The sequence below is a fragment of the Tupaia chinensis genome, unplaced genomic scaffold (assembly GCF_000334495.1).
Source record: "Tupaia chinensis unplaced genomic scaffold, TupChi_1.0 Scaffold000515_1, whole genome shotgun sequence".
NCBI classification, from domain to species: Eukaryota; Metazoa; Chordata; class Mammalia; order Scandentia; family Tupaiidae; genus Tupaia; species Tupaia belangeri.
Genome location: NW_006160028.1, coordinates 7,628,341 through 7,641,959, shown reverse-complemented (window position 1 = coordinate 7,641,959; position 13,619 = coordinate 7,628,341). Strand labels below are relative to the sequence as shown.

General features: G+C 43.8%; 1 protein-coding gene across 2 annotated transcripts in view; it reads right to left on the bottom strand.

The window, feature by feature from the left end:
* The window catches only part of RNF168 (ring finger protein 168), a 36,283-nt gene extending 22,664 nt beyond the window's left edge, over window positions 1–13,619 (bottom strand). Inside the window, exon 1 of one of the 2 annotated variants that reach the window (XM_006156780.3) lies at window positions 13,376–13,619. In XM_006156780.3, the coding sequence (XP_006156842.1) occupies window positions 13,376–13,616 (241 nt within the window). In that variant the 5' untranslated portion in view covers window positions 13,617–13,619. The other variant, XM_006156779.3, reaches the window with a different exon arrangement.

Sequence of the window (13,619 nt, the reverse complement as noted above, 5' to 3'; positions counted from 1 at the left end):
TCCTGCTGAGGGGTGATTTCTCACTTTCTGTCTCTCTCTGTCTCTCTGGTGAGTACACATGCCCTGTAATAAGAAAGAAAGAAAAAAATCTCAGGACCAGCAGATGGCAGAGTGGTTATGTTGCTAGATTCCCCCATAGTTGCCTGCAGTTCAAGTCCCAGACCCAGCAGCTTAAAACTCACTCTAGACATGTGTGCATTCATGCCCAAAATCCTGAAAGGAGAATGGAAGAGAAGGGATTGTAGCGTGGCCATCCCCCCAGAGGTGATTTCTCACTCTGTCTCTTTCTGTCTCTGTCTCTCAGGTGAGCATACCCACCCTATAGCAAAAAATCTCTCTTAAAAAACTCTCTTAAAATAACATAAAACAGGGAACCAGCAGTTAGCGTAATGGCTATGTCACTGGACTCCCATGTAGTCGACCACGGTTCGCATCCCAGACCCGGTGGCTTAAAACTCACACCGGGCGCATGTGCGTGCGTGCCCAAGATCCCGAGAGGAGAATGGAGAAGGGACTGCGGCGTGACCATCCCCCCTGGGGGGTGATTTCTCTCTTTCTGTCTCTATGTCTCTCTCTGTCTGTCTGGCGAGCGCATGCGCCCTATAGCAAAAACCTCTCCAAAAATAAAAAATAAAAAAGAAATTAAAAAAAAAACATAAAACAATATTAATATGAACTAGCGTGTGGTGTAGAGGTTAAAGTTGGCTGGGTGGCTGCCAACATGGTTCAAATCCCAGAGCTGGAGGCTAGAAAATCATGTTGGGTGGGATCAGCTGGTGGTTAGATTTCCACATGGCCGACTGTGCTTTAAGCCCTAGACCTGGTGGCTTGCAAATCACTCCAGGCACATGTGCATGTGTACCCAAAATCCTGGGAGGAGAATGGAGAAGAGATCTCCCCAGAGGGTGATCTCCCCCTTCCCCTTTCTTTGTCCCTGTCTCTCCAGTAAGCCCAGGCACCCATGGCAAATGGCAAAAGAAAACGAAATCACAATGGGCACATGTGAATGTGTGCCCCAAATCCCAAGAGGTGAATGGTGAATGGAGAAGAGGCTGTGGTATGGCGGTGCCCTGGGAAGTGATTTCTTACTCTCTTGCTCTCTAGTGAGCAAAAACTAAAAAATGAAGAAATTATATTAAAATAAAAACCCCAAATTAAAATAGAACATACAATTACTATCTCCTTTTGAAATTCCATTTTAAAAGGCCTAGTGTTTTTGGCTCAAAATGGCATGTGACTACACATACTTAACCCTTCCTCTAGGTGCCATTAAATTAACAGTAAAGGGGATCAGCTGGCTGTGTAGTGCAGAAGGTGGCTGGATTCTTCATGGATGAGTATGTGGTTTGGATCCCAGACCTGGTAGCTTGAAAAATATACCAGGTGCATGTTTGTGTAGGACCCAAATCCCGAAAGAATGAAGGAGAAGGGATGGCCATCCTCTCCTGGGGAGTTGCTTTTTCACCTCCCCACCTTCTTCTGTGTCTCTCTCTGGAGAGTACATGCATTCTGTGACAAACTTAAAAATAACAGTAAAGAAATTAAAAAATAAAAACGTTAATCCTGGCCCCACGGAGGTGGCATAAGCAGTAGGGCACCACTATGTAATGCTGGAACTACATGGAAGGCTCAACTTTGATCCTAGAGCAACCCAGACTTGCCCTGCATAGCAATATACACCTACAATCCTAGTTAACTGGGAGGTTAGGGTGGCAGGATCGTGGCATGGCATGACTCTGTCAAAAATACCTATCTCCGTCTCGCTCTTTAAAAAAAAGAAAAAGAAAGAAAGAAAGAAAGAAAGTGAGCCAGTAGGTGGCATGGTGGGTGAGGTGCTGGATTCCCCCATGGCTGACCGCAGATCAAGTAACAGACCAGGTGGCTTGCTTTCTCACTTTCTCTCTCTTTCCTTCTCTCTCTCTCTCTCTGGTGAGTGTGTGTGCCCTACAGCAAATTAAAAAATAACAATAAATAAAATTAAATACTTTATTTAAAAAATGAAGTAACTCCACAACTGCAAAGAGATTAGAAAAGTAAGGTTAATCAGTAAATACATTTTTAGAAAATAAGAAGCCAATGGAAGGGAGGAGACGATGGAGCAGAATGAAGGAAAATATAACCGTTAGAAGGGAAGGCCACAAATAGGAGATGTGGTCAATGGGGTGCTGGACTCCCACATGGCCAACTACAGTTCAAGTCCCAGACCTGATCACTTCTGGTAACTTTCTTTCTCTCTCTCTCTCACTCTCTCTCTCTCTCTTTCTGATGAGCCCACGTGCCCTGTAGCAAATTTTAAAATAATAATAATGATAAATAAAATGAATTATTCTTTAAAAAAAAAAAAAGAGAGAGAGAGATAGAGAGAGGGAGAGGGGAGGATGGAAGGTTATAGCTAAGATAGAAGGGAATCTGCCCCAAATCTGCCGGAGAACAGGTCAAGCTAAAATCAGGCAAGGATACATAAGGCACAATAGAGTCCAGAGTGAATAAGTGTAGGACTAAAAACAGAAGAATTCAGTTTATAAATCAGAATACTTTACCTCCTGGATATGTGTGCAAGTGTACAAATGTATATTTCTTTAAAGAAACTGACTGTCTAAAGAGAGCCTGAGCGGCTAAGAGAAGGGGTGGTGCCCACAGCAAAGCCCCCTGCGATCTGGCAGTTAGGGTGGCAAAGCACAATGGCCAGCTTTCCGTCCAGTGCCTGCCAGTCACTAATATCCAGCCATGTATACAAAGTGTTTTCTCAGAATATCATTTCAGAATACCAAAGCTAAACTAAGAAGCAGCAGACAATTGAAATACATCTACAGAATTAGAAAGAAACACTATGCTATACAAAGGAGATTTACCCTGGAGTTAAAAGACAATTAAGGAATACAAAACAACATAGATATGTATGTGTGTATACCTTCAGCAGATTTGATGAGAATTCTATTCCATAAAACAAGAACAAGGCACTGTAAAAAAAGGAACATCCAGAAAAAGGGAACTATCTGCTTGTTTAAAAGGACAGCTATTTCTCAACTCCAGTTGACTACCTTCATCGGAAATTCAGGCCTATGTAACTATATTTATTGCTGTCTCAGGACAATTCAGAAATCCAAATGTGTATATGCATTCCTTCTTATCCAGGATAAGAGAGTGTGTGCATGCATGTGCATGAGAAAGAGCGAGAGAAGCACTCCCAACAGGGTCTCATCACGCCACAGTCCTTGCCCTGCAGCCCTCCAGCTCTTCAGGATCTTGAAAGGCCACAAACACAACCAGTGTGTTCAAGGCCAGGGACCCAAACCAGCAGTCGGTCCCATGACTTCTAGCACTGAGTGCAGGGCATGCTACTAACTGTGCCATCTAGGCTGGGTCCAGAAATTAGATTTTAATGAGAAATATCCAATTTAAAGGTCAGCACTGGGTGGGTCATATAAAACATGTCTTCAGGCTTCATATAGTCGGCAGGCAAGCAGTTTGCAAATTATGCAATGGAGGAACTAAAACCAGCTATGTAAATCCTTTAATAAACAGCAAGGGGACCAACAGATGGCATAATGTCTACATTGCTGGACTCCGATGTAGACGACCACGGTTCGAGTCCTGGAACCAGTGCATGCGTGCCCAAGATCCCAAGAGGAGAATGGAGGGGAAGGGATTGCAGCATGGCCATCCCCCTGGGGGGTGATTTCTTGCTTTCTATCTCTCTGCCTCTGTCTTTCTTGTGAGCACAAGAGCCCTATAGCAAAAACCTCTACAAATAAACAGACAGACAGCAAAGAAGTACACTAAATTCTCATTTACTTTAGCTACTGAGGAGGATCCATTTGAGACAATACAGTGAAATATACAGGAGAAAAGTATAAGACACCTTGAGAAATAGAAAAGGATGCCCTGCCTCTGTGGGGTAGCCAGTAGCATACTGTATCACTTGAACTGGAAGCCACTTGTTGACCACAAATCGAATGCCTCACTTTGTCAGTTTGAAACTTGCTGGGCATGCACAGGATTCTGGCAAGCTAGAAGCCTAGGGGAAGGAGACTGCAGATGATCAAGCTCTTTGAAGAGTGCTTTCCTCTCTCTCATATGTGTGCCCTTTCATGAATAAAAAAAGTTTGAGGGCCAGCATATGGTGTGGTGGTTAAGGGCGCTGGATCCCACATGGCTAGCTATGCAGCTCAAGTCCCAGATCTGGTGGCTTGAAAAACATACTGGGCACAAGCGTGTGTGTGCTCAAAATCCCAAGAGGATGAAGAAGAAGAGACTGAGGCGTGGTTATTTATTAAAAAACCAAATATGTACCTACTCTATGACTAAACAATTCCATGCCATAAGTATTTACTTAAGAGAAAATGAAACAATACAATCACAAAAGTCTTGTACAAGAACCTCCCCAACAACTTTATTCATAAAAGCCCAAAACTGAAAACAATGGAGGTGCCGTCAACTGGAGAAAGGCCAAAAAATTACAGCTAAGTCAAACAGTGAAAATATACTTAAAAGGACAAATTTTAAACTTCATGCCAAGTAAAAGAATCTTACAGGGGGAAAAAATTCACACTGCATGATTACTGTTGTGAGAACGACTGTGTCCCACAAAAAGATATGTTGAAGTTGTAACCTCCAATAACTAAGAATGTAACCTGACTTGTTTGCTGCAGATATAAGTGAGTTCATACTGGTGTAGGAGGGGCCTATATGACTGATGTCCCTGTAAGAAAGAAGAGAGCCACAAAAGAGATGGCGAAATGGTCACGTAAAGACAGACACACACACAGAGAACTCCATGTGACAATGGAGGTGAAGACTGGACTTACGCAGCTGTAAACCAAGGAACGACCCGGCTTTCCAGTGACACCGGAAGTTAAGAGGGATGGAGCAGATTATCTCCTAGATCCTACCAAAGACTATGTTCCTGCTAACACCGTGACTTTAGACTTCCACTTTCCAAAACTGGGAGATAACAAATTTTGGTTACTTTAAGCCACCAGTTTGTAGTACTTTGTAATGGCAGCCCTAGGAAACAATTCCATTTATATGAAGCTCTAAACTAGGCAAACTGTGGCAGAAAAAAATACAGTGGTTGACTTTTGGTGGGTGGGGTAGAAATTAACTACGAAGGACATAAAAGAAGTTTATGCAGTTAGCATAATGGCTATGTCGCTGGACTCCCACGTAGTCGACCGCGGTTCGCATCCCGGACCCGGTGGCTTAAAACTCACGCCGGGCGTGTGTGCGTGCGTGCCCAAGATCCCGAGAGGAGAATGGAGGAGAAGGGATTGCGGCGTGACCATCCCCCCTGGGGGGTGATTTCTAGCTTTCTGTCTCTCTGTCTCTCTCTGTCTTTCTGGCGAGCGCACGCGCCCTATAGCGAAAACCTCTCCAAAAAGAAAAAAGAAAAGAAGTTTAGGCATGTTTGTAATGTTCTGTACCCTGACAGGACTTTGTGTTACAAATGATTAGCCATATGCGGGGACTTCGAAAAGCTCATGGAAAAATGAAATTAAAGTCCTGACATACAGGAGGAGTTTCATGATATTGGATTTGAATATGATTTCTCTTTATTCATTTATTTTTGTTATGGGGCATGTACACTTACTGGAGATACAGACAGAGAAAGAGGGAAAGTGAGAAGTCACCCCCTAGGGAGATGGCCCTACTACAATCTCTTCTCCATTCTCCTCTAGGGATTTTGGGTACACACACATATGCACCCAGCATGCTCTTTAAGCTGCTGGGCCCAGGACTCAAACTGCACAGTCAGACATGTGGGATCCAGTCACTTTAACTAGCATGCCTCTGGCTGGCCCAGCAATAGTATCTTTGGGTAATACCAAAAACATAAGACACAAAAAAGTAGAAAATAGGACATCTCACTTAAAAGCTTCTATACTTCAAAGAAAACAATCAGAGACTAGGTGGTAGTGCAGTGGTAACAAAACCGTACCCACAAGGGAAAGGTCCAGGGTTCATCTCCCAGGACCCTTCTGAGCATGTCAGGTACACACACACGCTCATGATCCAGGTCAGCTGAGCCCGAAGTCCCCCCAAAAATGGAGACTGTGTAGAGACTTTCCCAGCCCCCTATCGCTCTCTTTCTCTCTTATAGAAGAAATAGGAGAACTTGAAAAGAAAAAGACAGAGGTCAGCAGGTGGCGTGCCGGTTACGGTACTGGATCTCACATGGCCGGCTATACTGTTCAAGTCTTGGACCTGGCAGCTTAAAGATAACACTGGGCACTTGTGTGTCCATGCCCAAAATCTCAGATGAAGAGACTGCAGGGTAGGCATCCCCCTGGAGGATGATTTCTCACTTTCCCTCTCTCTTGGTTTCTTTCTAGCGAGTGCACATACTCTAAAAAAAAAAACAAAAAAACAAACAAAAAACAACAACCTTAAATCACAATCAACAGAGTGAAAGGATAAGCTACAGCCAACAACCTTAAAGCACAATCAACAGAGTGAAAGGATAAGCTACAGAATGGGAGCAAATATTTGCAAGTCATATTTAATAAAAGAGTAACATCTAGAATGTACAAAAAAAAAGCCTACAACTCAAACCAAAACCAACCAGATTAAAAAAAAAAATGGGCAAGGGACTTGAGTAAATATTTCTCTAGCTCCAGCCTCTGGCCTGATGGTTAAGGGAGCCAGATTCCACATGACTGATTATGAGCTGAAATCCTGGCCCTGTGGTTCTAATCCCAGCATCAGTAACTTGAAAAACATGTGGGCATATGTGCCCCAAATCCTACCAGGATTGTGAAATGGAGAAGGGACTGCAGCATGATCATGTCCTACTAGGGAGTGCTTTCTCCCCTCCTACCTTTCTCCTGGGCAAGCATGTGCACCTTCTGGCAAAAAACACAAAATAAAACAAAACAAAACAAAAAAACAACCTCCAAAGATGATAGACAAATGGCCAATAAACACATGAAAAATGCTTAACATTATTAATCATTGGAGAATTGCAAATCCAAATCACAGTGAAATACCTCATAATCTTTTTTTTTTATTGCAGTCTGAAAACAGCCACTGTTTATTTACTGACCAGATTATAAAAATAATCATGGTGAATACCTTAGTTCATCCTTCTAATAAGTCTGTTGATCTGGTCTTCCCTGTTGCCAGCATCTCCACCTTCTACAAAATGGGTGGTCTTTTCCTTCATTCCACCTCGTGGAGAAGATAATTTGAAGGGCCACAGGAAGTTATTTGCTTCTTTGAAGCATTTTCCAACAGTATGGGTTTCATGAATCAGATCCTCCATGCAGATGATGCCGAATTTACCAAGAGATCGAGCAATCAGTTATCTGTCAAAGCAATTTGCTTCTTATTGCTTTTGCCATAACCACGTTTGTAGATGAGTTTGTTTACTGACTTCAGGTTCGGATACCCCCATGCAATATGATTCCGCAATTCTCAGTATGTTAATTGAGGCCTTGTTGAGTTTAACAAAGGTGCCATTGAAGATCTGGCGAAGACGAAGAAGCTGCAACACCTTTTGAACCTTTGGGCTCACTCCATTGATACCTCTGATCCTGATGACAAATGCCAATTTGGGTTCTGCAGGTACATAGAAGTTGCCAGCTTTTCTTGCCATCCTGGCCATGCAAATCTCAGTTCTGTACATCTGTCTATATTCCTTATGATAGTGCTTAGCTTTTTCATAGATAAGCTTCCGCCTTGCCTTGTGAAGCATCTTTTGAGCAAACTTCTTTCTCAAGTGCTTGATCTTGAGCTCTGCAAAATTTCTTCGCTTTTTCTTCAGGGTTTCTGGCACAGCAGGAACCTTTTTCTTGGTGGCTTCTGCCACAGCAGGAGTCTTTTTCTTGGTTTCTGCCACAGCAAGAACCTTCCTTTTCTTCTCTTGAATGCCCTCCATGATTCCAGTCAGAAAAGAGGAAGTTCACCTCATACTCTTTTAAGATGGCCACTATCTGGGACCAGCAGATGACATAATGGTTATGTGCTAGACTCCCACATAGTCAACTGTGGTTCAAGTCTTGGCCGCAGTGGCTTAAAACTCACGCTGGGCATGTATGTGTGTATGCATGCCCACAATTCTGAGAAGAGAATGGAGAAGGGATTGTGGCATAGCCATCCCCTGTGGTGGGTGATTTCTCACTTTTTGTGTCTCTCTGGAGGGCGCACACACCCTATAGCAAAAATCTAAGAAAAAAAGGATGGCCACTATCATGAACTCCAGAAAATACTAAGTGTTGGTGTATATGTGAAGAAACTGGAATGTTTTTAAAGTGACTTAGTTTTATTTATCATTATTAACTATAGGGTCTGTGCATTTGCCAGAGAGACGGACAGACAGAAAGCAAAGAAATCACCCCCCAGAGGGAATGGTCACGCTGCAATCCCTTCTCCTCCATTCTCTTCTTGGGATTTTTGGGCACACACGCACACGCACCTGGAGTGAGTTTTAAGCTGTTGGGTCCAGGACTCGAATTGCAGTCAACTATGTGGGAATCCAGAGACATAACCATTACGTCATCTGCTATGTCCCCATTATTATTTTTCAATTTGCTACAATGCACATGCACTCGCCAGAAAGAGAGAGAGCAAGGGAAAGTGAGAAAACAAGCTTCCAGGTCCAAGAACTCGAACTGTACTTGGCCATGTGTGAGTCCAGCGATTAACCACCACACTACCTGTTGGCCCCACTCAAAAGTTTAAACATAGAATCACCATATGATCTGAAAATCCCATCTCTGGGTAAACATCCAGATAAACAAAAGCAAGGCCTCAGTTATTTGTACATCCATATTCATTACTGCATTATTACAATAGCCAAAAGGTAGAAGCAAGGCAGGTATCCACTGACAGATGAATGGATTTAAAACGTGGCACATGAGAAAGGTAGTGGTGCAGTGGTAATGCAACTGGATCCACGTGGGAAAGATCCCAGGTTTGTGTTCAGGGATCTCCCTGAGCATGCCCTGTACTAACATATGTGCCCATGATACAGGCTGGCTAAGGCAAGGGTAGACTGCAGTGCAGAGATCCCATGGGTGTACTTATTCTCTCTCTTTCTCTTTCTCTCTGCGCATCTCTCTTCCTGTCTCTCTCTCTCATATAGAAGAAATAAACTTTAGAAAAGTGGCATGGTGGTTAAGGCATTGGATCCCACATGGCCAACACATGTTTGGAGTCCCAGACCTGGTGGCTTGAAAAACATGAGTTTGCCCTGTAGCACAGGGTTTAAGTGCTATGCAAAGGAAACAGGATCCCATATGGCCAACTGGGGTTGAAGTATTGGCCCCAGAGGCTTGAGAAACACACTGAGTGCGTAGGTACGCGTGGCCAGGATGTTGACAGCATGGAGACCTGGAGGAAAAAGTATTGCGGTATAACCAGGGAGATACTCATTTTCTCTTTCTCTCACTCTCTGGTGTTTAAAAACAAAAAAAAAAAGTGGTACATACATACAATGGAATATTATTCAACCTTCAAATGGAAGGGACTCCTACCACATGTTACAACATGAATAAACCTTGAAGACATTATGTTGAATGAAGTAAGCCAGAAACAAAAGGACAAATACCTACTATAATTCCACTTACGTGAGATGTCAACAGGATTCAAATTCATAAAATAAGAAGCAGAAGGGCTGTGGCTAGGGGTCGGGGAAATGGGGAGTTAGTGTGTATGGGTATGCAGTTTCAGTTTGGGAAGATCAACAAGTTCTGGAGGTAGACAGCGGTGATGAATGACAACAATATGAATGTATGTGATGCCACTGAACTAAACATTAAAAAATGGTTAAAATGGGGCCGATTCTGTGGCCTGGTAGTTAAAGCAGTCAGATCCCATATAGTCAACACCAGAGAGGCAGAGAGACAGAAAGTGAGAAATCATTCCCCCAGGGTGGATGGCCAAGTCACAATCCCTTCTCCATTCTCCTCTCAGGATTTTGGGCATGCACACACATGTGCCCTGCCTAAGTTTCAAGCCCTGGGTCCTAGACTCAAGTGCAGTTGACCATGTGGGAGTCCACTGTCTTAACCACTATGCCACTTGCTGGCTCCGTTATGTATCTTTTTAAGAAAAATTTTAAAAACACACAGTAAAATATCACATCATACCTATTAAGAAAGCTATCAAAAAAACAGGATGAGAAATAACAAGTGTTGATGAAAAAGGAAATTGGAACCCTCATGCAATGCTAGTGGGAATGTAAAATAGTACAGTTACTATAGGAGAAAGCTCGCAGTTCCTCAAAAAGCTAAACATAGAATTACATGACCCAGCAATTCCAGTCCTAGGTATACACAAAGAAGAACTGAGAATAGGTATTCAAACTGATACGTGTACCTGAATGTTCACATCAGCAATACTCAAATAACCAAAAGGCAGAAAAACTCCAGATGTCTATCAATGGATGGATAAGCAAAATGCAATGTGTCTATTAAGCAATATTATTCAGTCCTAAAAGTGAAGTAGTGATACATGATACAATGTGGATAAGTCTTGAAAAGATACTAAGTGGGGTGCCAGCTAGTGATGCAGTGTTAGTGGTTAAAGTGCTGGACTCCCACATGGCTAACCACAGCTTGAGTCCTGGATCCAGCAGCTTGAAACTCACACTTGGAGCATGAGGACAAAATCCAGAGAGAACAAAGGAGAAGGGGCTATGGTGTGGCCATCCCCTTGAGGGGTGATTTCTCACTTTCTATCTTTCTCTATCTCTCCAGCAAGCACACAGGGCCTACATGAGCAAAAGTCTCTTTAAAAAAAAAAAAAAGAAACATACTAAGTGAAATAAACCACACACAAAATTCCACTTGTAATGAAATATCTACAAAAGCCGAATCATAGAGACAGTAGAATAGAAGTTGTCAGCTACCATGAAGAATGTGAAATAAGTAGTCACTGTTCAATGGTTAAAGAGTTTGGGTCAACCATAGCCTAATGGTTAAGTAGATGGATCTCAAGTGGCTGACCCATGGTTCAAATCCTGGCCCCGGAGGCTTGAAAAACACAGTGGGGCTTTCGGGGGTGACATTCAGCCAGCCATTTGACTTCTCCCAGGACCTCGGCCCAGTTTGTCCGTAATCTTGCAGAGAGGGACCCAGTGCTGGTGAACGCCGCTGTGACTTACTTGAAGCCACAATTGGCCACATTTTGGCACTACGCCAAGGCTGAGCTGGTTCCTCCAACCCTTGCTGAGATCCCTTCAGAGGACAGAGAAAGAAAGCAAGAAATCACCCCCCAGGAGGGATGGCCATGCCGCAATCCCTTCTCCTCCATTCTCCTCTCGGGATCTTGGGCACACACGCACACGCTCCTGGCGTGAGTTTAAGCAACCCGGTCTGGGACTCGAACCATGGTCGACGACATGGGAGTCCAGCGACATAGCCATTACGCCAACTGCTGGTCCCTCAATAGAGCTGTTTTTAAAAAGATAACTACTGGGGACTCCCAAGTGGCCTGGAGGTTAAGGCGGCTGGGGCCTACATGGCCCACTTGGTGGTCAGAGTCCTGGATCCCACAGTTTGAAACTCTTATCCATTGTGTCCGTGTGCATGCCCAAAATCCCCAAAGGAGAATGGAGGAGGAGGAACTGAGGAATGGTCATTCCCCCCTTGGTTATCATTTTCCAGTTCTCTGTCACTACCTGGACACAGTGGGGGCAGTGATGCAGGGGAGCAACTACTGGGCCTGCTAATGGCATGGTGGTTAAAGCACTGAATCCCACATGGCTAACTGCATAGTTCCAAACCCAGATCTGGTGGCTTGAAAAACATGAAACACATGCAAGCTCCAAATCCCAAGAGAATAATGGCAGAAAAGGGATTGCAGCATGGCCACCGCCCCTGCAGGGGATGCTTGCTCACTTTCTCTCTCTCTGCCTCTCTGATGAGTGTGCACAAACCATACAGTAATTTAAAAAAAAACATAATTATTCTTTAAAAACAATAAAAATGGCAAATTTTGTTAAATATTTTTACCATAGTAAAAATAGATTGATGACTGAACGCATGCATGCATTCATGCATGAATGAATGGCAGGTACAGCAGAAACAGGCGGCACATTCAATATTTTTATCATAGTAAAAATAGATGACTGAACGCATGCATGCATTCATGCATGAATGAATGGCAGGTACAGCAGAAACAGGCGGCACATTCAAATATAGAGAGGAAAACTGGCTTGTGGCGCAAGATCAGCAGAGGCAAACTACTAGGGTCAAATGTTCAGTTTGAGACACGGGACCACAGAGTAGAAGACAGAATAAAAAATGAGTGAACTAAATGGAACTGGTAATAGAAAGCTACTTTAGACTCACTGCATATTTAAGAAAATAAAGACTAGAAAGGAGAGGTATAGACAAGTGAAAAAAGTGGATGAAAGTAAAAGGAATCAATAGCTGTTGCTGTATGCGATAACCACTGTTCATCTGTGAATATTAATATTTATACAACGTCTCTTAAGACTGAAGGCTCTGAATTAACCCAACAAACATCAATTGAACACAGCTTGGGCATTATAAAGACGTACAAAATCTTATCCTTGATTTAATCGACATATCAAAGCCCATAAAACCCCAAACCTCTCAGAACAATTTGGACAATTACTAGTGCAGTGGGATTTTTTTTGTTTTGTTTTGTTTTTTCCCCTTGTTTTAAATGGAGATTAACTTTTTAAAGGATTTTGGTTTATTAGTTAAAAAACACACCGGATTTTACTCACCGATTTCCTCCGATTGTTGCCCAGAGGTTCTAAGCTTGCACTCCTTTGGATAGTGTTTTTGAATGATTTCCCAGAGTTCCATATTGACAAGAGAATTTTTTCGGGTGTGGTACCGAGTCCACGAAGAGACTCGGCGGCGACAAAAGGGACAGCATAAACTTGCCTTTTCGACAGTCGACTGGAAGCATGGTTTACAGAGTGTATGGTTACAAGGGAAAGTTACGGGCTCGATTAGGATTTCCACACAGATCTGGCATTGGCAATCCGACAGGGAAGGGATGGCGTCTTTGGGTACAGCCATTTTAATATGCTAAATGAAGCCTAATTAACAACACCTAAAAGAAAAAAAAAGTATTTTCGGCCACCCACAGAGAAGACAAATTATCAGTCCTGTTTAAATACGATGCCCAGCAGGGTTATCAGAACTGAGAGATAAGGAACGTCAAACAGGACTCGAAGCAAAAATGCGCTCTGCAGGTCAGGTACACAGGAATTCTCCTGAAGGCGATGTATTTGTCCATTTTAAGACGAACGTCCGGCAAGGGAAGAATTGAATTTCCGTCTGCAGAGCCTGGCAGCTCCAAGGCATTAACACCACGGGTGCTGCAGGGCGGGCGGCGGGCTCCGGCCCCCTGGCGCGGCAGGAAGTACGCGCCAAGCTCCCCTCCTCCCGCTTACCAGGTGCGGATGCGCCCCCTGGCTCTCGGTAGCCAAGTCCCGGGCCTCCCGAACCAGAAGCCTGCTTCCGCCCGGACTCCGGGCTCGGCTGTAGCAAGACTTCCGTTTTACCGTTGCTGTTGGGGCAGCGCGCGACCCCCAGCGTCTCCAGCTTTCGGGAGACTAGCGCCGTTTGCCACAGCTCCGCGCCCCGCCCTTGTCTTAAACCATTCAAAAGCCCTATTCGTTGCGGTGGTGCCATAGC